Here is a 27,250-nt window from a genome sequence, read left to right on the forward strand (position 1 = left end):
AGAGAGTGGCAGTTGGAATGGCTTGGGGATACAAATTCAGTAAGGCTGAGCTTGAACTAAAGGCATATTTCTTCAAGTAGTTTATCTTGAAATTACTATAATTTTTCATGATGCACAGAGGAGACAGAACAGAGCCATAGTTCTGAAGTAGTTAGCTGACAAACAATAATTGAATTAACATTGTGTATTAACCATCCACTAGACAAACAAAAGAAGTAAGAAAAAGGATCAGGGCCAAAAGCAAAATGGCTTGGAATCACTGAAGAGAACTCAAGGAAGAAAATGTTGATTCTTCCAAAAGATAAGTTGAACGAGCTACTTGATATGTTGGGTAGAGGCCAGGGACCACCAAGCATGGAAGCCAGGGAAGGATGAATTTTCAAGTCAAAGATATTCAGGGTCAATAAAAGTGGATGACACATCAGCTAAGGAAAATGAATGTGATATACAGCTTAGCAGCTTTTGAGCTAGGAAAACTTTATGTTAAAAATGGTTTCAGAGGAAAGGAAGGCTGAGATGCTACTTTGGAGAATGTCTAGAACTGAGCCAGGGAATGGACAGCAACCTGTACGCTTCATGGTCTTGGAGGCAGAGACTGAGAAAGCAGAGAGGATGATAGAGAGCTTAGCAGCACTTTTTCTTTTCAATGAAACATGATTGTGTTACAAGGGACAATGTCCTATGGTGAGGGGAATGAGTCCCAGGCAGATCAGAAGACAAAAAAGAATGAGGCCCTAGAGCCAAGTAAAGGAGTTTGAGAAGAACAGATGAGGAGTAACTTTGTGATCGGAGGCCTTGGACAGAGCTGTGGGAGGAAGTGGGAGCTAAGGGTGCTGTGAAAAATTCGATGAGGGCCGAATTATGACTCCAAGAGAAAAATGTGAAAGGGAATTAGGGGGTGGGGAGCACTATTTTCAATACTGAAAATTATTTCTACTGTTTGTTGCTACTGGAAAAGTATTTCAAATAGTTTGAAGTTCTTATATTGACTTTGCAAGACCATAACAGACAACATAAAAATTTTCTGTTGCTTACCCACTGCATGCTTTCACTTTCAGAGGCAGCTAATATTTCACCACAGTGGCCCATTTGATACTAGAGAGTGAGAATGAAATCACTGCCGTCTTGATCAGTTGGAAATCACAGGGTCTTCAAGCTGTTACAAGATATACATTTCTTTTGCTGGCTTTGTTTGCTGTTTCTAAAAAGAATTATATTGGAAAAGATGGACATCCTTACAAAAGACTTTTTCTTTGTAGAACAACATGAGGTAAATGAGTAGACATTAAATTGTCATTTTCAGATTCAAGGGAAATCAATTTCCACAGAGAGCTTGTTGCACAGGCAGTGAATCAGATGTTAATAAAGTACAAGAAGTGAGACAGAAACGTGACACAGGAACGGAAGAACTTGCAGAGATATGACAATACTTTCCTAATCTGTAACCATCCTGACTGGAGAGGTCGGAAGGTTGGGTTGATTGAATAGGGAGGTAATTAGTCCCCACTCTCTTATCAGCCTAATAATGCAGGTTTAGAACTGCAACTTTTTGAGTAATATGCCTTTTTACTAAAATATATTCTTTTTGTGATGTGTATCAATTTGATATTTTTCAGAGGGAGATTTCTCTTAAGAATGGGAGGGGAGGGGGAACAATTCCAAGCAGTCTGACAACAAAGGTATTGACTTCAGGTGCGATGGAGTCAGGTTCAGGTCCCTGAACATGGGGACATGAAATTGTTTTCAGTCATTCAGGGATGAGAGTTTTCAGTTAAGGGTTTTTTGCTTCCTAGACTGATGTCCTCATCATGAGGCTAGAGATGAGCATAAAAGGGTTTGAAAAACACACTTTTTTTTTTTTTTCTTTGGGAACTTTCAAATAGTTTTGGTTTTGTTCCAGTGTAGAAGAGAATCACATGTCAAAGCCACGGACAGTTGCTACTTACTGGAACTGCTGTCTTTAGTCATCTTTATTTAGTAATGCACACCCTGCACAGAAGGGAGAAATCAGCAGAGACAAGTCAATTTACTGACAGGGAGAAAAGAAACAAATAAGCCACGTCTTCCCTTTAGCCCTCCACCTTCTATCATCTGATATGAGTGTTCGCTCCTATGCATAACAGAGGAGAAATGTATCCCAGACATAGCAATTTTCAAGCTGGCTTATACTGTGCTGTAATTTGCTTGGTTTCATTTCTCATTATTTTAAAATAAATTAATAATTTGGGTAATTTTATTTTAACACCTGATATAAATATGCCTAGAACATTTGTGACACGTATACATATGCAAGATCTAATGAGACACTTTGACAGCTTATTTGGTTTCAAGGCATAACGACTCATTAGAGTGCTTGTATATAACAATAAAGATTTGATTACTTAATCAGGTTAAATGCAGTCACAGCATCTAAGAGCAGATCCTGTCACATGTACTTGGTGAAGATCCCCTGCTTTCACAAATTCTTTTAGCAATGACTAATGAAAGATACTGATTCGTATAAGCACCAACATCACAACTTAGCCATTAATTACACTGGTGTGCAGTGTAATCTAATGAGGGCTGCATTAGCTAACGACACAAATGTACTTCTAAATCCTGACTGAAGTATATGTGGCCATAGGAGAAAGACCCCATTTTACATGAAAAAATGTACAATTATAGCAAACACGTAAGTCATTCTATAACTGAGCACTTTTCCTGTAAGAGTTTGAAGTCTAATGGATTCCCTCACACTGGGTAACAACTTATTCTTCTAGAAACTATATTGATTTAATGGGATTACTGATGGCTCAAGCAGTACTGCTAATACCACATAATCTGGAGTCACAGACCTCCCTGAACTTTTCCATTAGATAACTATTTTTAAGACATTTGTGTTCTCATAGTTTCAAACATCTCTCTACAAGAATAAAAGCTGACTTTAAAAAGTAACAAGATACTCAGAGTTTGGCTCCAACAACATCCAGTAAAAAGAAACCTCATATGATCTTGTAGCACTGAGCGCAGTGCTCTTCAGCATAATTTAGGATTCCAACATCTGATTTTTCTATTTTTCTTCAGAATTACTGGAGCTTTATTTGTTAGAATCTATTTTTCTATGAAAAAGTTCTGTTCCTTTCATTCAATTGCTTTATGGGCAAAGAGTAGCACAGCTACACAGAATCATTAGGGTTAAAATATATCTCCAAGGAGTTATTAGTGCAAAAGCATGAGAACATCTAGGCGTGCCCTGGAGGTACCCACACAAACTTACACTGACACAGGTGCGTGGGCACACACAACTCCACAATACTTCTTTGCAGTCTTGTTTGAAAGCAGCAAAATAAAAACGCCCATTTCTTTTCCTTCTTTTAGTATTAAAAGAAGAATAGTGGAGGTCTCATTACCTGAGTTGGCTAAAGAAAGCACGAATAAGAACTGGGTAGCTGAAAGGCCTCTGTTTCTGCTGTTCTTGAAACAACACTTCTGTCTGATTCTGGATAATGGGTTTTTAATAAAAATATCCACCAAAGGAAAACAATTAAACAATACATAAACCACCAGGGTGCAATCTAATGGTTCTGTTACAGTCTGGATCTGTTCCAGCAGAGAACATGTGGATATTTTTTACAGGCTACAGTGTAGTTCTCAAAAGTTATTATAAAGCAACAAAATTTAAATTGGGGCTGGTCATTGATACAATTGCTCAGTGTTGCTGCAGGAGTTTAAACTCAGACCTGAAATTTATCTCCATCTAAATGCCACGGATATTTTGAATTTTAGGATAAAAATATCTTCCGTGCTCTTGCATCTTCCAGGATGATTCTGGTGATATTTCTCACCTTTCTGTCAAAGTATTTCACAATATGGCAATTCTTTACCTACACACCTCTAGTCTTTCATCTTTCTGACTTGATAAAAATTGGAAAACAGTTGTGTTGGAAAAGACCTCAATTAATTTTCAGTACTTTGGAACTACAGACCATGTATGGCTTGGGGTTTTAATCATATAGTTTTAATGTGAACCACATAAACCTGACACATGCCATATTTTATTATCCTTTCTCCTCCACCCCCTACTCCGCCATGTCAATAAAAGAAACTGTGCATCTGTTGAAAAGTAAGCTGACACTAATTAATTTATGTAATGAAAGATTTCATTTCTGTTGTTCAAGTGAATTGAAGGAGCATCATTTACAGTTTTGGAAATCCTGGTACAGGAAAGGTGAAAACTTAGTGTAGTTTGGTGAGAAGAAGTTAGCCTTTCCAAATAAAAATAAACAAGTAGGAAGAACAAGAGGTGGCAGGTTATAAACAGTGTTGCCAGTTTTAGTTTTATGGTGAACTTTGAAGTATAACAAAATGTTGAAAAGCTGTTTTTACCAGGGTTTCAAATGATTTTAACTCTGCTTCTCCATTTTCTAAGGACTCTGTCTATACCCCACCAACAGTAATCATCCTGAATGCTCACAACATTTGTCAAGAAACAAGAAAAAGTATGAATATTTACCATTATTACAAAAACTTCATGACCACACTCAAAAAAAAATGTGTGAAAGCCACAAATCCTCAGGAATATTGAATATTTAGATATGAAACTTATACTCTAAGCAGACTTAAAAACCAGTTTTCCAAGTAAACTTCTACCTTCTTCAAACTTCTTCAAAATGAACTGCTCAGGTACTTGTAAGTCATCTATTATATGTTTGGTGTACCTTTCTTTGAATTCTTCTAAGACACTTTCTATGGCAGAAGGGAACAGAAGGACATTTCTAGTTGAAATGCTCATCTTTTAATGACACTTGGAAGAAATGGACAGAAGCAGAAATGGAAAACTGATTGAAACTGTAACTTATGACTCCACAGAATGTTGTGGGTGGCTGAAAGTAAACTCCATACATCCATTCAGAAATCATCGTGTAGATTTCCTACAACTTCCATGACTGTGTTCTCTTCAGCTGTATTTTTCTTCATAAAAGCAGTACTATACCCATGACAATGCAGAAGGACTGTGGATAATTAGTACTCTCAGTAATGTCCATCTACATTTGGGTAAATCATTAAATCATTGTCTGTCTCTCATACATATGACTCGGAGGTTCTGCCTTTCTGTTCATACAGTGAAATGCTGAACACATTGCTGTCAGCAGACAGAGAAGAGAGATAACAACAGCTGGGATAACCTTTACCAGTTATTGTAAAGTAAAATATTAAAAAATAAATCATTTATTTCCATTAGTAAAGATAAATGCAACTTTTTGCTAGTCTGAGGCTATCGCTGATCGAGTTCACTAATAATTTCACAATAGATTAAAGTTTTGAGGATGTTAGTTCTGTCTACTCCTATTTCTTTTATTGACTTATGAGGCTGAGGGGCTAACTTGGCTTTTTTATTTCCTTTCCCACACTTTTGTCTATTTACCTCTTCAGATTTGAATCAGTAACTGAGTCTTAGCATATTTTTCAGACCCAGTCTAGCATAATACAGCCTCAGCAGCAGTGTCTGGAACTTGCAGCCATAAAAAATAATAGCATTAAGTTATGGGCATTTAGAATTATTGTTTAAAAGAACTCTTTTCTCAAAAGCTATTCTTGGTGGAATTCATTAAATCTTATCACAATATATCGTTGTTCCATGGCTCATTGTAACTAGTTAGGTGCAGCTAGGAAAAAAAATGTTGATTTTTGTCTCTTACATTCATTTACTGTGTTTATCACAAGTCAAAATTTCTACTCAGTCAGAGAATTAATAAAATAGTGCAGAACCGTGGTGTCAAAGAAAGCCATAATAATATTCAAAATAATATAAATTGATGGCTCGCCCTCATGTGGTGCATTTAGCTCATTCCTAAGAAACAACAGAGCTATAGAGATGAGCAATTCCAATCATTTGGCAAGTGGATACATTTCTAAAGGAAGACTAGAAAAGACTAGAAATATTTTATATTGTGAGAAGAAAAATAGGAAAAGACAATACAGATAATGCAAATGTATTTAAGATAATAAATACGGATAAGCAAGTACGTGCACTTCATCTGCACATACAGTACATAAACAAACGGACATTTAATGAAAGCAGAAGATCAGTGGTTTGAGCTAAAACAAAGAATTTTTGGTTTTTGGACACACATAGGTAAAACCATGAAATCCAATACCATCAGGATACCAAAAACTTATTGAAATTTTTATCTCCAATTCTTTGGTGAATAAAAAGTTACAAAGACAAAATTTACTGGAAAATTAACTTAATATGTACAAATATACACTATGTATGTATAATTATAAGAAAAAAAATAAAGAAAGCATAGCAATATTTCCTCTTAGAGTTCTTTCTAGAGTTTACTTTTGAAATTGTAGCTTAAAAAATAGAAAAAAACCCCTCATAGCACCTATGCTGAAATAGAGTTAACAAAGAGAATATATCTCAAAAAACCCCAACAAAATTACATTTACCGATATTTTTATTTGAAATGTCAAAATTAAATGTAATCAGATTGGAAATAGAAAAATAAGACAAAAAAGGGTGGGTATACATTAATGCAATCTCTCAAATGACTTTAACCATGCCCACTAAGGCCACAATACTCAAATGAATATTTCTTAATATTTGTGATCAGAAATTAGAATACAGAGAGTTTTAAACATATTTTCCCCAAAGCAAGCGCTAGGAACTGTAAGATGCAGTGAAGATTTCTGCACATCTTCATTTTATTTCATTTTTACATTTAAATATATGTGCTTTCAATTATGTTTTTCATTTTGAATTCTCCTTGCCTAAAATTATTATTTGGGGGAAATTATTGATTTTTTTCCTGCATTTTAAATTAAATTGTGTATATAGTTCTTCCTTAACTCTGCTTTAATGTCACCTGCATCTTTTGAATTTGCTCACCTTCTTAAATTAAAATCGTATCTATGGCTGCTAAAACTTGCACTCAAAGACAGCGTTATCATGAGCTATGTCTGATCATTCCAAGAAACAAACACACACATAAACTTTTCATTTTATGTAAGGTTTTATGGCCAGGTTCATTGATATGCTGTGGCTGTTTTATGCTACTCTGGAGCAGAGCAAAGCAGCCAGAGCATACTGGCTGGTTAAGCTAAATTTACAGCTCCTTTGTTGAATAAGAGCAGTGCAAAGCGGCTGGAAGGCACACCCCAATTTTCTTCTGTTTCTGGCTTCTCCCTCACTTTTCTGAACACTCCCACTTGTTTCCACTACCTCCTGTGTCTTCCACCTTCTGCTCTATGGAAACACATCTCCTGTCCTCTGTAAACACCAACTACATGAGTGCATGTGTGTGCATATACAACACAGACCTCAGCCTGCCTGCTGCCTCCTTTACTGAGCACATCTGGTATAAGTCAAGCTTATGAAAATAATTATTTGAACATTAGTAGTTAACAATTGCTCTCATTTCTTCTAAAACTATTGGCACAAGAGAGTGGATTACGTCCCTATAAACTTCAATGTAGAATCATCCTTTTATAAAACACCCACCATTTTTGATTGTTTTTAAAGAGATTAAAGCAAATTTAACCCAAATGGATGGAAGTAAATGATAAAACAACAGTCTCTAGAGGCAAAGTTAATCAGACCTTGAAAAAATGGAAAAGAGCGTGCTTTTTTTATTGTAGGGGAAAAGGAGAGATGCCTCCACCTTAGAAAAAGGACTTTCTTTCAAGGACTTTTGTATCTAGATCAGTTGCTTAATTATGTCAAACATCCATCAAGCAAAACTTTTCTGTCAAAATTAAAAAACATGGTGATTTAATTACTGCGCATCTTAATTCTACAGAAACTTCTCTTATAATTTCTACAACCTTCTTGTAGTTAACACAAGCAAGCATGTATTCTTAACGGAAATGTAAAAGAAAAGAAGGAAAAACATATTCTTTTAAAAATGAAAGAGCAGTTTTCATCTTCAGACCAGCTACAGACTTTTAAATTTGATTTTGCACTAGCTGGGCAATTTTTTTAGTTTAAAAATGTACTAAAGACTCTTCCTGTTGATTTTGTTGAAATCAAAATGGCAGACACAAACCAGCAGCATAATTTTTCTTGTTTGCCACTCGAGTCCCACTGGAGCCATTCACTCAGCATGCCTTTGAAGTGATCATTCCGTGTTATGCCTCTAAATCATCTTCAACTTTTTTGCAATTTTGCACATGAAAGCTGCCTTTTCCTGAAGAAATAGGATTTTTTTTTGATAGTCTGGGGGAAGAGTGAGGTGGGGTCTCATTCATTCCCCAAAAGATTTACTTAAAAGAGACTTTTTTAGTGATTTATGCAGTGCAAAATAACTACTGTTCAGCTACCTGCGTGTATATATAGGTCTCTGTGTGTAAATGCTTTTACTCTTCTGCAAATAGATTCCGGCCTAAGGACAATATACCTGATGTGAAATACATCATCATATATAATAACTGATTATAGGCAAAACTCTAGAGGCAGCAAAAAAAAAAAGGCTTGGTTTCTGGTTTTGTGGACATATCATTCAGAAGGGTCTTTGCTGTGAAATTTGACAGTCAATCAAGCAGTAATGAGCTACCTGGCGTCATGGTTGCTCACACTTCAAATATGTGCTTAGTCCAACTCTAGGAAGAAACTAGGGCTCTGCTGGTGAGGAAGAGAAGCGTATGTGTACCCCCTAGGGAGCTTTAGATTATTTTAATGCAAATTTCTCAGTCCTTCAGAACTCAAATGTTTAGGCTCTTGAGACAGCCAGGAAGCAGGAAGCCTCAGCTTCTCTCCAAAGAGGCTCCACCCATCTGTAAACTTATTCAGACCTTGATTATCTTGGAGGAGAGATCCACTAACACTCTCTCCTGTCTCTGCTAGGGAATGAATACTGCCTAATTTCTCTGTCTACTGAGAAGTAGGTAAGAAGTGAAAACCTGTTGATCTTGTCTGTTGTTTTTCTCTTAAAACTGAGGTTAGCCAACATTTCCCCCACCCCTTGGTTAGGGTCTTCTCTGTAATCTGTCTAACCATTCAGACCAGATCCATAGAAAAAGAAATTGATACCTGGTCTATCCTATGTAATTTACAGATTTTTGTATTTGGCCTTCGAAGTTCCATAGTGTTGTTCCACTGATTCCCACTCAAAACTCTCATGGCAGTCATACCAAATTCTTATGAATAAGCACTACAGAGGGCACAGAGACTGTGCTCAGGAAAAAATGGACTTAGGGTGTATGGAAACATTTTCTGTCATTCCTAGTCTTTTGGAGAAAATGAAAACAGCAGCATCTATTGTAATCAGTAAAGAGAAATATATTACTTTTTCAAAAAAATTAACTATTCAACACAATCTATAACCTTCACATTAATTATAACAATAATTGCAAGTTTAAAAGGATGTATTTAAAACAGTAGCATTAAATTTTGAAATACCAGCAATTCTTTTAAGGGCGATCCTACATTTTGCTTTGCACTTATCTGTATTAAAATATATGTATACATAATTAAGTATCTATTTTAGTGGTATGCCTGCAAATGATTAGTCAGTGTGTAGCATTTTACATGAATTCTATTTTCCTGAACAGTGCTGCTTTGCTTAGGCAAAAACTGAAATTCCCTCTAACACTGAAGCAGAGTATATATTTGAAAAGGTATTATTAAACCTAAGTATTTGTTGACAGGAAACAAATTCTGGTTGCAGTCTCAGTTACATCAGTCTTCTGTTCAATAATCTGGGATGACCACAGGGTTAGATGGCCAAACTACCTTGGGACAGGTTGGATTCATATCAAGAACTTTGGGGTGATCATACCAGATATATTAATATCAGACACTAATACCAGTGATTTGAACCATCTAGTAATATCTCATCAAAGAATAAGACAGATTGTGGAAAGAGCTGGAGGAAATACTGATGTTTATAAATTTTGGAGCATGTAGCTATTTAATTAGACTCCTTTTAAATATAGGCAAATGTTGTGAATAAAATTAAAACCTTCTCCACAATAATAATAATAAAATGGTATTGGGAATGTGTAAGGCCGTTTCTGTGTCTAGGGTTTAGGCTTTGAATTCAATTAGACTGTACTTCTTCTGATTTTTTTTCAAAATATAGTCAAAAGCTGTGTATGGCAAATGCACTACTTCAGACTAAAGTCTTGAAAATGATTGGAGATACACATTAGTTGTCTCATTGCCTTTCTTGTATATCAGTTTTCACTGAACGAAATACTTTTTCAAACACATAGCGCTTGCCCAATCTTGAGATGTGAATGCCTGCTAAACCCTTCTGCTGGACTGCTTTACAATGAAAAGAAATAATGTATTTAAGACAGCATTCCTGAAAGTCTAAGAAAGTGTATTTTAAACAGGTTTTATGTCCTCTGGTCCCATGAAAATAAGACTAAAGATTATGACGCATCACCTATGAAAGAATAAAATGTCATTTAGAATGAGCTATTGAAAGCAAAGAAAAATACAGCATGCAACATTTCCTATGTTTCTTACTGAAACAATTCACAATTATTTACTTGTAAGTAAATAACACTATTGCAATTAGTAGAAAAAGCCAGCTGGACAAATCGGTGGAACATTATGAAGACACTTCTAAGTGAATGAGGAACATTGCATTCAGACCAATATTTCATATTGTTTTCTATCTGCTGTATTGTATGTAACTGCAGTCAACACAAACATGAACAGTAATTTTCTTCTGCCTGGTATAAGCAAATATATTTAAATCTTGTAGGTAGGGAAGCAAACTCAAAGTCATTTTACTGGCGTGATACAATAATGATACAATTAGTGACAGAGTAAATCATTATACATTTTTTTGATTCTGCTTATCACAAATTATACATTTGTATTATTTATTAAGCTTTCATATACTGGGATACCAGGATTAACTTAGTTTCATTGTGGGTCTTTCTCCCATCTATGAAGATTACATTAGCTCTTATACATGTGCTTATGTTCTCCTGCCAGTTTTCCTAACTTTAAAAGAAAAAGGTACCAACCTGAATGCAGTGAGATACTCAACATCGCCCATAGGAGGATCCAAGCCACCTGTCCAAGCAATATTTATGTTATACCCTTCACCAGGGCCACTTCCAACCTGAAACATAGGAATAAAATGCCAAAAGGAGTAAAGAGGAGGAAAAGAGAGGAGGAAAGAGAGAGGGAAATGAAAGAAAAAAAAAGAAAAAGTTCTTAAACGTGCTTTAGAAACAAACATCAAACAACATGTCAGATCAGCCCAGCTTTGTTTGACAAGGACTGCTCTGGGTTATGCACTTGTTCTCCACTGGTCCCCTGCTCCCAGTGGACAATTTGGTAATCTGGTGTAATTTAAAGAACCAGAGAAGGACGAGAAAATTAGGGGTAATCATGCAACGCAATTACCTGAAAGATACAAATAAAAACGGCGCTCTAAAGAAATAAACCTGACCTCATTTGGGGCTCCACTGCCGGGGAAGAAGTTGCCTTCATCATAGCGATGGAGGGAAACATACAGGATGCTGGGGTCAGCATAAAAAGCCTGCTGGGTACCGTTGCCATGGTGAACATCCTAAAGGAGAAAGAAAACAGATGACAAATGTAATAATGTCCAACTCAGTGTAGAGATCTCAGTTCTGCTTTCTTTCACCCCCCCACTCCCTCTTTCTGCTTCTCTCCCTCTCCCTTGCCCTCCTTTTGTCTTTCCCTTTCCCCCTCCCTTCACCAGCCCATACTTCCTGAACTTTCAGGCAAATTACTCTTTAATGCACTCATTTTTTAAACTGGCTTCTAAAAATCAGGAAACCATAGTGAGCATGCCCTGGAGACTCCAGATGAGCAGTCATTGAGAAATCCCAGTCCTTTTGTACAATTAGATATTTATACACCGGCTCTTTGTACTCCTTGCCTCAGTGATGGAATCTAGCATCCTGTTTTATGGAGGAATTTTATGACTTATTAACTGCCAACAGTTCATAACCCCTCAGGCTTAATTAACTAGCCTCATTGGCCTCTGAAGAAAGACTAATGTTTAAACTACACACTAGTATTTTGCAGAAGGATCTATGGTTTACAGAGCTTTTTCACAATTCTTGACAGAACACTAAACATTAGTGTATTCATTGATTTGCCAAGTCCCACTATTGAGGTCAAAGGCTCTGCGACCAGCTGAGTAAATTGGCTTTCTTGAAACATTCAGTTCAGTTAGCAGTCCCTCAGCAGTTAGATCCACATCAAAAGAGATGCCAGATGCGGAAAGGACTTCATACTTCATTTTTGCAAAATCATGACGGCAACAGTTGAAGACACGGGAATATGATCTCATTAGCTATTAAATCATCTGGCAGATAGGACAGTGCCTTCCACAAGCAAGGAGTGGTCTTGGAGAGTCTCCATATTTCAAACATTATATAATGCCAGTGAAAAGAAGCTCTGTCATTAAATAAAATACTGAAAAAGAAATGCTGATAGTGTATCTATATAACAAAGGCTGATGATGTGGACTTTTGCTCTTTTTTATTTTTTTTTCTTCACAGTTCTACACAGATTTTACAAGTGAAAATAGAAAACCTATTTGCCTTCCAGTAAGAGAAAACTGAGTCTTTTTTAAATTCTCCACTGGCATGTGTAAGAAGCTGAAAAATTATAGATATTCTTGATATTCCTCCTTTGATCTATCCCTTTGATATTTCCTATTTAAAGAGAGAATTCAGGAGGACAGGCAAAGTAATCTGAACAGCAACACTGTGACCCAGACTGTAGTTATTTTACAAGTGCTGTAAGGTCTGAATTAAGTTTAGTATCAGAAAAACAATGGCCACACTTTCCTCAGGATGCCTAGACTTCAGGAAGGTTCACGTTAGGTATTCATTGCCAATGGCTCAGCAATCAGTGCCCATTGCTTGCACTCTGCCACCTGATGTAGCTCATGACTTTCACCCATATTGTTCAGGACTCTCTACATTGAGTCTTACTCATGCTGCATTTTGCTTGACTTCAACCTCCTCTGGAACCCCTGTGGGGTAATATTAGAAGGGTTACTTTAATTTTCTCAGTTGAAAGTACTTGAAACAACATGAGGATGAAGTTAGAATCCAACTGTGCTTTAATGCCAAGGTTAAATGTAACACACATTGGAGGTGCAAGGAAGCACACGCTGGTGTGGTGGGTGGTGGAGATTTGAGGACAGACAGCATAATGTTAGAGCTCTGTCTGGCAAATGAATAAAATCTGGCATGCAGACTAACCCCAGCATCCCATCTTCAACTGTGACAGAATGAATTGGTTTACTCCAAAACAGACTTAGATCATGCTAACGTACATGCAAATATGGATGATCTTTGAACAAGGATTCCAACAACAACCTGAAAAGCTATGTTGTCTGTGTAGTTATACCTGCAGAGACTATGATTAAAACCATAATAGGGCTTCATTTTCTGATTTTATTTAGTTTTTATTTTCCATGCATATTTGAGGTTGAGGCTTTAACTGTATTCTTGCTGTAACAGTTTTCAAATGAGAAGAAAAAATATTAAATGGGCATACAGGGCTCTTTTTTTTAAAACTTTTATTCAAATCTCAAAGATAGCTTTCTCATCTGAACTTTGAGGGTTGCTCTATTTTGAACAGCAGTAACATCTCTGGTTAGGCAAAGGAATGTTTTGTTTAAGACTGTGGATGCTGCCGTGTGCGAAATGTGTTCATACTCCGGCCTTATTAGATCTAATGTATTCAGAGTATATAAATCAGTTAAAAAATGGAGATTTATTCAAATGGTGAATGAAGAAAGAAAAGTTGTGTAGAAAAAAATCACGGAAAGATTAAAAAGTTTAGGATTTATATATTAGCAAATGTAGCAGCTATAAAGATTACACTTGATTTGTAACTAGAGTACAGTTTAATGTGTGTGATCAAACATTACTTTTTAACATTTACATCGTAGCAACATGTATAGTTGCCAGACAGCATGGGGTCCTGCCATGCTAGTCATTATCAAAATATAGCCTTAAAGCTTAATTTCAAGTCTAACATCTGTAGTCCCATTCATTTCTTCAGATGCCCCAAACTCTCTGTTGGTCTACATAAAGATGTTGTTATTAATTTGTTCAATAATTCAGTTTGGATTGTGATTTATCCATAGTTTTGATACATAAGAATTTTTCTGTATGAATTTTTGTACATCATTGCACTGACCATGAGGCAGACTAGGGACCGGACTGCAACTGCTCCAGGAATGAAATAATCTGTGTCAGTCATATATTTCTCCCTTTTCATCAGCCGAGTTATTCTGGCCAATGGGATAGAGTTAGAGAGAGGCTGAGCATTCCCTGTCTACTTTCCTGGGTAAGGATACACATCTTCACAGGTAATCATTTGCTCAGGTAATGATTTGCATATTTAACTTTGCCTTCCAAAATTGAAGCTGAATTCTTAAGTGCTTATTGGCAGAGTAGGTCAAACAGAAGTGATTTCTTTTCCCAACAAAGTGAATGTAACACAGTCAAAAAGACTAAAAACATTAACAAAATCCAAACTTTGAATAGATTTTTCTTATTAAAAACAGGAATAAACATCAAGTTCACTTTTGGCCAGCATTTACAGCAATAAAACTCAATGAACTGTAAGATTCAAGTCAGCAAAATACAGTGGAAGTGAATTTTTCAAAAATACTGGTTTCTTGCAGTTTAGAATTATGTGCCTAAGTGATACTAGAACACATTGAGAAATATTTGAAAAAAATTCTAATAGTATCTAACCTAATCATATACTCATTCTACCACTCTTTTTTCACTCGCCATTCCCTGTCTCACCCTCCCCCTTTCTCTGCTTCTCTTCAACAGCCAGTACTCATGTTTAACTGAACAAAAGTGCTAGATGGTAAGGCCATGACTTCACAATAAGGTTTAATTACGAGTGCAGATATGAACAAGATTTAGACTATTAAGCCCTGCACTTCAAAAACCCTTTAACATATTTTGTCTTTAAATCTTTTATCACCTGCAAAAATTAATTAAGTACAGATGTAACAGGTTAGGTTTTGATGCCAGGGTTCATTTCCTGTCTATGCTTTGTCAGACACCCTATTACACCTCCTCATGAACTGTAGGAAAACAAAAATGGTACTCATAAATCAGCATTCAACTTTCCTTGGGCTGTGCATTGGGCTGATCCTTTAAGTGCAAGGCAGAACTCCAATTCATTATTCATGAAAATAATATAGACAACATGCCAAATGTCATTTGCATTTAAATAATCCATTTGTTAAAAATATTAAGTATTGCGTGAGAATGCCTTCTATTAAAATACAAGACTAATCCAATGAAGTGGATTTTTAATCACGTAGCTTCCCTTCAGGGAACCATCAAAAGCTGGCATACATGACTTGAAACTTCTTAGAGGGAATGACCTGTTGATTTGTTTAATAATATCGAAGTTACACAACAAGTCGAATCATTGCTAGCTGGGGGAAGTGGCCAATTTGGTTACCCAAGCAACAACATTCTTTAAAGCACATCTGACTATTTAAAATTTGTATTCTGTAGGGAAAAGTAAACTTTGGTTCTGTAGGGTTATTTTAACAGTGGAAGTATCAATTCATTTAAGGACCATAAAAGTTGCCCTGATCTGTGCCTTCTTCTCATTAAATTGCAGTTAACACCATTAAAGTGAAACATAGATGTTTATGGCTTCAGTACTGCCATCCTGGCTTTAATGAGTTCCCAAAATCAGAGGAAATGCACACCTTTATTACTTGTAGGTATTAAAAGAAGGAGAGTCTGACATTTAAATACAAATTCATTTTCTTTTATCTAGATACACTGAAAGTGCAGTGCTTGCCAAGAATACATACCAGATCTACAATCAATATCTTCCCTATATTTAGCTTGTCTCTCAAATATTTGGCAGTAATTGCAATCGAGTTAAAAAAGCAGAACCCCCTGTGGAATAGAGAAGAACAGAAATAAGAAAGCAAATCAGTCAGGAGAACAGCTATAAATAATGTTCAGAGCATTTTAAAAAATGCTATATGATCTCTGAGGCTGTAAATCTGCTTCTGGGAGTACCTAGAAAGCCTTTTCAGTCATCTGCTAACAATTACAGTTCTTCAGAGACATGCACAACACAGGTGATTGCCAGTAACCTTAGTGCTCCAAGATGGGCAATATTCCTTGGTACTTACATGGCTGTTGATTCTTCAGCATGATGGCCTGGGGGCCTTACAACAGCAAAGCCATTCTGTAAGAACAAGATAGGTTTTCAATTATCAGCTTAAAAAAATACTCCACTCAGTTCAAAACAGAGCAGCAGGCAGACTGGATTGAAATCTATTAGACGCTCTTGAGCACTTTTCTGTCTAATCACCTTTTTCATAGCACTGCCAGAAATAATGTATTTGAGAACTGTGGCATATAAATTAAATAAGTAAACACACACACATACATACAAAGATACATACACAATGTGATCTAAAGAGGAGGAAAAAGGCAGGATGAAAAAGCCAATGTTATTTATTCTGCTGTCTAGAATGCACATTTAAAGGAAGCAGAAACCACTGGTCCATTCTTGATCTAAGTTCATGTAATCTTACAGTGCCCTAGATGAAATGCTTCAAAATAAAAGTAACTTGAGGTATGTATTTTACATGATAATCGGTGTTGACCCTACATTCTATATAGACAAAATGAAGAATTCAGGCACATACACACACGCACACGTGTAACTCCTAACAGTAGGAAAAAGGTAAAAATGAATATTCTGTATTTCTACAAAACGTAACTCAGGAACCTGCCATGTTCACAAGTTTAATAGATTCCCTAAAGTCAATTTCTTACGCACTTTCTGCAACTGTGTATAAATTTCATGAAGTACAGTACTAGGATCCATGATGATCAAGGAATTTTTTGCCTCTAGAGTCACTGAAGATAAAAAAAAAGCTTCCCAACTTCCAGTGTGGTTAAGGTAAAGGGAAAATGTAGAAGTGCTGGCAAGGTAGCTCTGTTGAGAAAGTTAGATTTTGTATTCAAGAAGCAGTGTATCATAGGGGTGTGTATCATATCAAATTTCTTTTACAACAGTCAGACGCAGGAATAACACCATCACTTCTTCAAAGTTATTAATTTAAAATACTCAAGACAGCCTCTTCTATTCAGCTACATATTTTATATCAAATTAATGACAATTAACACATAAATAAAAATAAGAAGTTATAATCTCTGCATGAGTATATCAATCATACTTGTATGTTCAAGCAGCCTCACACAAATGCCATGTGTGTAGTATGGTTGCAAGAACAATCAAGTGTTCTATTTTCAGAGAGAAGGGGACAGGAAGAAAAAGGATGGAATATTTCTATATTTTAATAATCAGCATTAAAGTAGTCCATTTTTATATACTTAGGCTAGTTAAATATCAATGTTTCAGCATTTAATCATCTGAAATAAACATGATAATCACTAAACTTCCACTCACAGGGGTGTAAACAAGGAGGAGCAACAAGGTGGTTAATGGAGTTACACTGGTGCCTGTGAAGTTTATTTACAATCCTATGAATGGTTGTGTGTGCCTGTGCAACTACCTATGTTGTTTCACTGGCATTAATTTATAAACAAATAATACCAAGCTATCTCATATAATCCGCTTCTAAAGGTAATCCAAGCAACCAGCTGCAATGTTTCGTGGAGTGTGGCCAAAGTCCTATCAAACTATTGCAAACCTTAATTATAATGCAGATAAAATACATCTGTAAGAGTGGTTCTTCTGGACACCATTTAAAGAATAGGAGGGATTTGATGTCATGCTTTATTTCGCATCAAATATCAACATTAAAAAAAAGCCCAAAACCCCAAACTGTAAACCCTAAAGACAGAACAAATATATACGTTCATATTTAGGCAGGCATTCCTGGAGGCAGAATATAAATTGCATATAGATCAAACACAGCATCAAAAAAAGGCCTTGTGGACATCACTAATCTCCAGAACCAAGCCAGCTTTACACTCCCAGCTAAAACCCTATTTCTTATCCTTCCAAAAGTTTTTTGACACTTCCTTTTCACACAAAATATGACTTAGAAGAATTCTGTGAAGAACCCTGTTGTAACCTTTAAGAAAAAATAAAGTATGTGTATGCTGAGGAATGCACAAAGTGAAAAAAAGACTGGGAGAAGACAGTGGTACTAGAGAGAGAGCATCATGCTGCCTGTATCTTTTTCCCTCGACATTTGTATGAATTTGAAAAAAATCATGCAAGGCTTACAGCTGCCCCTGCTTAGCTCACAGCTCATTATTATCTAACTTTATCAGCATTCCCAAAAGATCAATATAATTAAGATGATTATCTCTGGGAGGATTTCATGGGATAACTTACAGACAGAAAAAGTTAACACTGCTGGTTTTGACAACATGACAGTTACAGTACAGGATTCTATTTTCTGTTCACTTGCTTAGATAAGACTGTAAAAGCCCTGTGTTGTTATAGGTAGCTAATTTGTGCTCTCAGAGCTTAAGTTAACTATTATAATTCTCCATGAGCATGCAGGACATTAACATCACTGTTGTAAGTGACCATTTTTCATATGATTTTACAGTACGTTCAGTATTCACATGGGTATTTTTCCTTTCTTAAAATACAATGCCATATGTTATGTTGATGATAAAGCATCTAATATCATCAAATTTTACCAAACACTGAAAATGAATTGCGATATAGTATTAAGATCCATTTTTCTGCAATTGATTCTTCATTTCTCCTGTTCTCAAGTTGTGTATGAACACAGCGTATAGTAGCACAAAGGAATATGAATTAATTTTATTTAGGCAATATTTAAATACCAGACAGTTTGCTCAGAACAGTAGACAGAAAGGCAAAAATCTGCTTTAAAGATAGAAAGAATAACACAGAGCAATATGTTGAAAATGAAGCCAACACACATAAATTCAAAGCATTTTTGTACAGAGCCTTATTTGTACTGGGATACAGACACCTTTATGTGTTGACAGAACATTAAACTGACTGACAGACATGAACATTAGAAAAAGGATTCATGTCTGTGCCATTATATGATTGCCTTTAGTTAAATTTGAGGACAAAGAGTAAAGCCTGAATAAAGATATTCTAGAATCTGTGCATATTTGAACAACTAACAAAAAGTCTGCCTGAACTCACTTAGTTTTTTATCTTTAATGAAAATGAAATGAAAATGTTGGTCTATTTCCACAGGAAGGTAAGTAGTCTCCTCTTTCATGACTCCTAATAGGTAGCTGGATGCTTGATTTCCAAACAGAGGTGTACATCCTACTATAGCTTTCTTGTCTTTGATAGTACAGTTGATTTCTTCCTGTAATGTTCTGGTTCAGTGTTGGGCTACATCATGCCTAGGCATCTGTTACACCTCTGCCTGAATCTTTCCAAGACAAGCATTCATGACAAAACCATAATGCAGGTGGTTAGTCCAGGGTTTGGAATTGACCATCTACAGTAGAGTTCCACTGGTGTTTCTTTGATACAAGGAGGTAAAACTAGGCATAGGCAATTTTTCCGTAGAGAAATATGTGGCGACTGTGCCAAGTGAGGCAGTAGAATGTGTCTACTTGGCAGTGAGGACCTCACTCTACCTAGCTTCCAAGTGGACTAAGAGCAACCCAGCTAGTCTGGCACTCCAGGCCTGACTGAGAAGCTGTGCATGCTAGTTTCAGCCTAATACTACTCTAGTAAAATCCTCTGGCTCTTTGCTTACCCCAAGCCAGTAAGTTTTAGGATATTAAGGGACAGCCAGAGAAATGTACAATTTGTTAACAGAAAAGAAGTTAAGACACATTTTAATGTTCACAAAACAGGACACAATAAGAAACCATTACAAGAACAAATAATGTTTTGAAGGACGTAGTTCAACAAAGTATAATTATTGCAAAATTATCATGGTAACAATCCTCTATCTGAATTCCAACTTCTTAAAAGTAGAAATAACCACTTAATAAAAACCTACTATATGGAAACAAAAAAGGTATCAGAATCAGCATGAATAATTTGATTAACTATATGGAAAGATCAGCAACCTAAACTCTTTAAGAAAAACAATAATTTGGTAAGTGAAGTCCTAAAGGTGAGATTCTCTGCAAGCTCCAGGAGTTATAGATGAAATCTGATACTCAAGAGAGAACACAGATACAGAAACCCTCCTTTATTTTCCTCAAAGGCTGGTCTAACATGGGGTTTGGATGACCTCAGTACTCGTCCAGTTCACCAGCAGGAGGGAAGCGCCTGCTGAGCTGGGTAGCCTGGTGCAGGCAAGAGGAGAGTCTCTTTGTGCCCAGCTGCCTGTGAGTGGGGCACTGGCAGCGAGGGGAGGTGAATTGACCTTAGCATTGGAGTCACTGTAAGGGAAGCAGGAGACCAGGCTGGGAAATAAATAGGAAGGCAGTACAGGACAACACCTCCCAGTACCACCAGGACATTAGACCATGCAGTCCTGAAATCTGCCCTTTTTCTGAACGTACAGTCATTAAGTAGACACTAGAGACAATGATTTCCAAGTTAATAACCTATACTGCACCCAAGAAGTTATATGCAGGGAACTACCTTTACTTCTTCCACAAGCACCAAGGAATAGATCATAAGACTTCTCATCTCCTCATCACAAGAAGGATGTTGAGGCTCTGGAGCGAGTCCAGAGAAGAGCAACAAAGATGGTGAAAGGGCTGGAGAACAGTCTTACAAGGAGCGGCTGAGAGAGCTGGAGTTGTTTAGCCTGGAGAAGAGGAGGCTGAGGGGAGACCTCATTGCTCTCTCCAACTCCCTGAAAGGAGGTTGTGGAGAGGAGGGAGCTGGGCTCTTCTCCAGGTGACAGGAGACAGGATGAGAGGGAATGGCCTCAAGCTCCACCAGGGGAGGTTCAGGCTGGACATAAGGTAAATATTTTCATGGAAAGGGTGATTGGTCCCTGGCAGAGGCTGCCCAGGGAGGGGGTTGAGTCCCCTTCCCTGGAGGGGTTTAAGGGACGGGTGGACGAGGCGCTGAGGGACATGGGTTAGTGGTTGATGGGAATGGTTGGACTTGATGATCTGATGGGTCTTCTCCAACCTGGTGATTCTATGATTCTATGATCTGTTAAAATTATTCGTTGCATATAGCTAATGACTGCAGTGGAATCATGTTCACTCAGTTCCACACAGTCCACTCTTCTAAAAATCTGTGGTTAGCCAGAAGATTATTAAAAGCCATCTACATAAATCTGTTGGGGAAATCAGAAAGAGGCAAAGATAGACACCAAAAAATATCTAGACAGGAGAGCTGTGGCTCCAATTCTATATAACATAAGTACCTTTTAACACACTAGCAAGTTTTCTAAATCATAATGAAATCCAAAAAGGGGTGGCCTTCATGCAGTTGTTAGGGTCATCTCCTATTGTATAATAATATTGTGAAGATGACATTTATCATACATGTAAATAAATACATGAAAAAAGGAAAAGTATTGCATTCAATGCCATATAACATCACATTTATTGTACTATATATTTTAGTAGTGTGATTCTTTATTAGATATTATTTCTAAAATTAATCAAAAGGATCTAGATGACTTCTCACTATGTTATTAAACAAGCCACCCAAAATCCTTAATTTTGATTGTTTCATCAGATAAAACCCGTCCAGATTAAGAATCTCCTGAGAAGGAACAATTTGTCTTGATTTTGAAAAAAAAACACCCTATAGTAACTTGCTGCTACAGTAGCAGTAAAATTTCAGCAAACTCTATTGTTTTACATGCTTAGCACTGTCATGTTGATTCTTTCCCCATTAGGCAAGGAGATCAAAGAAATCTGATGTCTCACAAGGGGTTTGAACTACAGTGAAGAGAACTCTTAACTCGGGGTCAGTTTTTGAACACTGTCCAAATCAGATGAACAAAATATTGCTGTTCTCACATGAGACCTTTGTGAAATGGGACTGGCAGTCTCAAGAAATTCAGAGTAAAGTAAAGAACCTTTTGCCTTGTGTGAGTGTGACTCATACCCAGCTCTGTAGTGAATCTCTCAATTGTTCTGCAGACTTCCATTCTTTATTTTGTAGTCTCAACCTTTTTCTTAGTAGCATGTATCTATAGTTCAACCTATTATTATCACTCTATGCAACAGCAAGTGATAACAGTAGAAACTATGGAATAAGCATAGAAATGGAAGAGTTCTGTCCTTCTTGAAATGGGCTTTAAGTATCAGATGCCACTAAATACAGGGCAGTTTATGATTTTTAGTACCTACACTCTAGATAGGCAGTGGCAACACTTATCTTCAGTATTGTAAATCATTTTGCTCTTAAATTAATTGAATACATGTGAATAAAATAAACTATGAGATTAATTCAAATTTAAGGAAAGCTGTGTTAGACTTTTTGAAAACATATGTATTGGTTCATGGAGCCCATTGATTTGGGCTGCTTATATCCAACTACACTCACAAATTTGATAACTCTTATGTCAATAAAGTACTAATTACTTCAGTTTCTCACTCCTGAAGCTTCTTGTCTCAGTCTTTGTCTAAGCAAAGAGCTTTACTCTGAAGTTATCCTAATGTCGCTGTGGCTGTTTCAGAATGAGGCATCTGTGATTGTGCAGTGGGTAGATAATCCACTGGCTCCTTTGCTGCAATCTGGAGTACTGCCCTGTGGGAAGCCCTTGCTGTATATTCTAAGTCTGCCACTGTGAACTTCAGGACATGCAGCTCTTCTCAGAGAAATGTGGGATTTCAGAACAAATCAGTATATCCTGTCTCATAATTTGCTTTTTTTTTTCTTAGGATGACACCAAACTGACAACACACCATCTGATAGTCATCCAAGGTCATAAACTTCCACAGAAAAACTACAGCATGTTTCTCCACTGCTCTCATAGGGCTGTTTACATGATGCAGAGCTGCTATAGTTTATGCACAATCTTGGAAGGCATTATTTTATCATCCAAAGAGTCTGTAGCTGTGGCAGATCATTACAGATTCCCATCAGAGCTTAATCCTCCCACTCATTGCTTATAGTACAGGCCCCAACTGGTTGCTTCACATGCATATTTGTCTAACGACTGTATGTGGAAGTGGTCGGCTTTACTTACTTCACCTCAGATTGTCACAAGTACACTACAGAAGTGGCATTTTCCCTATTCTAGAAACAGCTGATCAACACAACATTTATTTTTCTAGAGGAAAAATGGCAGCAAGATGGAAAAGCAACATGCAAAGTCATCAAGATGGATTAGAACATACGTATGTGTGGGGCTAAAATCTTACAGCTACCTTAAACCTCACCCTAAACACCACCTAGAAAACCCCAGAATACATTGCAAAAATCCTCCTAATGTCATTTGCCATATGAGGGTATTGGGAGCAACTTGCCAGCAAAAGCCAGGTTTGTATGGATGCAGTAATGAAGTAAACACTGAAGGGCTCTGCCAAAATACTTAATGTCCAGATCAGTGCATTTCCAGAACTTCTGCTAGCATGCCTTTCTTCTGTCAGTCAGGTCTTAATAACCTCTCCATAACCTTAAATAATAAATAACACATGTAGATTGTTAGTTCATACAGTTGGCGTGGTGGCACATAAGTCACTGAGCTTCATGCTGGAAATATAGGAGCAAGTTGGGTAAGTACCTATCAGGAATGGCATGACTATTTCCAATTCTCTCTCACAGAAAATCCTTTCCATTCATGTTTTCTTGATGATCTGGTATAAACTAACCACTTAGCACATCTATTGAACTGTTACCTTTCCTATGTCTCAGCTGGAGGTTACATGAGACTGCTTCAATTCTCTGCACTGTAGACAAAGATTCTGTTTAGGATCAACAATAATTTTACAGTAAACTACAAACTAGTGGTAAATTTGAAATATTTATTTACAGACTGATACAAAGCCAGTAGCAACCAACGTCTCACAGTGGCTGATGTTTGATTCTTTTCAACTGTCCATCACACACACATGAACAACAAAGAGCACTCACACTGTGGAAAGACACCACAAACAGAGGTAAGTGGTAAAGATTCTGCAGACCTACTCATATCAACTACACAAATGACGTCTCATTACTTTATGAAAATTTGCTTTTATATTGCCTTAGAGACTGACGTTTGTCCTAGAGTTCCAAAGGTAAAAACCAGCAAAAAAAAAAATCCTTTCATCACTTTCACTAGCCCCATTGGGTGGGAATAATGCACAAAGCTGTGTATTGTATCCTGCTGTGACTGAAAACCTCAATGACCCATTAGAAAGGATGCACAACAGGATCCCATATGATGCATCCTCTCCTTGATCTGAGATTTCAAAATCTGTACATTTTGTGTAATATCTGGTGATGGTATCAGTGTCTGAATATGAAAGTTTAGTAGCCACGTTTGATTGGGTCACAGCTATAGTACTGCACACACACTGAGCACACTGTCATTTATGTACCTATATATTCTATATCTATGTATATGTACACAGAAACGTATGTAGCTCTCCCCAGATATGTCGCTAACATATTTTGTCTGAAATAAGACAGATATATAGGAAGAAAACCCTCAAGTTCAAATACATTTTGGAATTTTAAAAATCACAATATCACGCTAATTCTGAAATATTTATTCTATTTTGATTTTGGAAACAGGACTGAATCCTATATTTGGACTGGAAAGTGAATAAACAGTTTCATTAAGGAGACATGTTAGCTCAAACGATGTTTATTGGGGCGAGCCTGCACTCTGGCTGCATATGGTGCACCTTTAAATAGGGCTGTTAAAATACCAAATAAAATGTCAAAGTCTGTCAGGTCTGGAGCTTTTATAAATTGTTTAGACTGGGGGTAATTTGGGTTTTGTACATCATGTCTTGCAGATCATGAGGCACGGAGATAGGGAAGGAAAGGGGGCCAGGGAAAAGAATGTGGGGCGGTCAGCCTGGTGGAAAGACACCTTGCTGGTCACTGCCCTCCTCACCAGCCACCTCCCTCTTCCACTTAGCCTGCACGCCCGCTGTCTGCCTCCCTTCTCTCTGGGTGGTTTCCTGAGGCTAAACAACTATATTAAAAAAGAATATTTAAAAGAAACCCCTTCAGAAGGCAGCGCCCCAGCCACCTGCCAGAGATGGAGATGCTATGAGCAACTTCACCTCAGGACACATATCGACGGCGAGGACACCCCTGTCAAGCGCTGCCCAAGCCACCAAGCCTTATGGCCATTCTCCTGACCCTCCTCCCACCACCCTCCCTGGAGCAGAGGGGTTGAACAACACGTCCCTTCAGCTCCGCCACCCCAGCTCTCCCACCCACGGCGCAGCCCGGACCTCACCTTCAGCTCCCGGGAGGCCACGCGGGCCGCCAGCTCGATGACGCAGCCCACCGCCATGCGTGCCGCCCCGGCCGAGTGCAGCTCGTTCCAAACGGTGTCACTGTCCACCTGAGCAAACAGCCAGCGCCGAGGAGGAAGGCAGGGGAGAGAGGGGAGAGGGAGAGGGAGAAGGAGAGAGCATGAGAGAAAACAAACCCATGAGGGAGGGCTGGCAGCGTGACAGCTCGCGTACAATAACATCAGTCTTCCGTCCCGGCCAGCTGAAAGGCCTTCTGGACATGGCTTTGCTTATGCTTTTTCTCCGCATGGCCTTCTCCAATGGAAACACATTCCTGTCATGCCTCGCTGCCATTCCCTGTTTAGATTTCTCATTACAAACAGTGTTACATCGGCAGGGCTGGGTCTGCTCGCGGCAGCCAGATGCCGCACGCTGGGTCCTCGTGCTGGCGCGGGACGGGGACCTGCCATCCCTGGGACAACGTGGCCCGTGGTGAAACCCACCGCTGGCTCCAGCAGCCACCAAAACTCACCAGCAGCTCAGGTCATTACTCCTCTTTTAAAAAATTAAAAGAGCAGCGAGCACTCATCCTTCCTCCCCAGGCAGAAGTGGGGTTTAAGTGACTGAAATCAGAATGATTAATTGTTTAGTTTAATTTCTGCAGTCACTATTGCCATAGACAGAAAATAAAAACCCTTGCCAAAAGGCTTTAGGTCCTGCTTTTTAAAAGATTAATGTGGCTATTTAAAGCAGAGAAAATTGTCTTTTGCACCTCCTAAACGAACAAGTGTGACACACAAAACACTATCTGCATATTATATAAAATAGATGAATAAAACATTATCAAGGTAAAACATTATAAAGAAAATATGAAGATGGCTAAGAAGTGTTGCTCTACAGCTTCAATCTTTACACTAGAATTTTACTTTTGAAATCTATTTTAAGTAAATACTTGCAGAAATATACAAAAAATATAGGTGAAATTTTGTATATACTTTCTATATTACGCCAAGCAGATATGGTGGTGTGAAATAGTCTGAAAAGATCATTTAAAGAGACAGCCAGACTTCCTCGATGCTCCATGGGAAGTGCATTTAATTTTATCATACCATACAAATTTATCATGAAAAGAAAAACCTTTAGGGATAGTCAAAATACTGTGGCAGATGCTATTTGGATAACTTCCAACATACTAAGACATGCTTTCAGTTTGAACCAGAAGCTTCTGTTCCTAATTTTTTTTTTTTTTCCAAAAGGGAAGAAAGAAAGAAATCAAGTAATTGAAAATAGATGCAACTGCTCCTCGACTCTGGAGGTTCAGAGGAATTTATCTGATTAGTCGTTTGAAACAAAGAAGTTTGATCTTCTCTACACCTGTCAAACGTCTTCCCCATTACTGTTACAATAATATTATATTTCAAGCTACTATAAAGTGATCTTGTTTTTTAGTGTACTGAACCCAAGTTTTCTATTGTTTTGATTGAGTTCATGTGCTGGTAGCATAACTAATGAAAATAGTTCATATTCACCTATGAATATGAATAAGAAGACTGGATTTTGTTTGCAAAGTTTAGGATAACAGTAATAACAGCACACTGTATTTTCATCTGAGAAACTCAAAATGTTGTACAAACACAACTAAGTATCATCAGCTTGATACAGGATGCTTTATTATATTTGTTTTGCAGTTTGGTAGCTTGAGATTTAAAGAAATTAAGTAGCCTTCCCAAAGACGCATAGAAATCAGTAGGCAACTAAGAAAATCACAACATAAAACAGGAAAGAAGCCAAGTGGTAAAAAAATGATGATGTATTTAACATTAGACAGACCTTCATGTTGTCTCTGTACTCCTTTAAAGCAACTGTGAATCCATTTTCATTTTTTAAAACAAATAAGGATATAAATAAGTAGAGGTCATTGGTTAAATCAATTTAATCAAACCATAATGAAGTTTGAAAAATACTGTGCTGTACTTTAAATAAAGAAATATCAACAAGA

General features: G+C 37.4%; 1 protein-coding gene across 16 annotated transcripts in view; it reads right to left on the minus strand.

The window, feature by feature from the left end:
* HDAC9 (histone deacetylase 9) overlaps nucleotides 1-27,250 on the minus strand; it is a 420,133-nt gene that overhangs the window by 77,224 nt on the left and 315,659 nt on the right. For all 16 annotated transcript variants that reach the window (XM_069860332.1, XM_069860322.1, XM_069860320.1 and 13 more), the window contains 5 exons: nucleotides 25,254-25,361; nucleotides 16,125-16,180; nucleotides 15,795-15,882; nucleotides 11,397-11,516; nucleotides 10,966-11,063 (listed from right to left, as the gene is read on the minus strand). In XM_069860332.1, the coding sequence (XP_069716433.1) occupies nucleotides 10,966-11,063; nucleotides 11,397-11,516; nucleotides 15,795-15,882; nucleotides 16,125-16,180; nucleotides 25,254-25,361 (470 nt within the window). The remainder of the gene's footprint in view (nucleotides 1-10,965; nucleotides 11,064-11,396; nucleotides 11,517-15,794; nucleotides 15,883-16,124; nucleotides 16,181-25,253; nucleotides 25,362-27,250) is intronic.

Source organism: Phaenicophaeus curvirostris, chromosome 6, assembly GCF_032191515.1.
Source record: "Phaenicophaeus curvirostris isolate KB17595 chromosome 6, BPBGC_Pcur_1.0, whole genome shotgun sequence".
NCBI classification, from domain to species: Eukaryota; Metazoa; Chordata; class Aves; order Cuculiformes; family Cuculidae; genus Phaenicophaeus; species Phaenicophaeus curvirostris.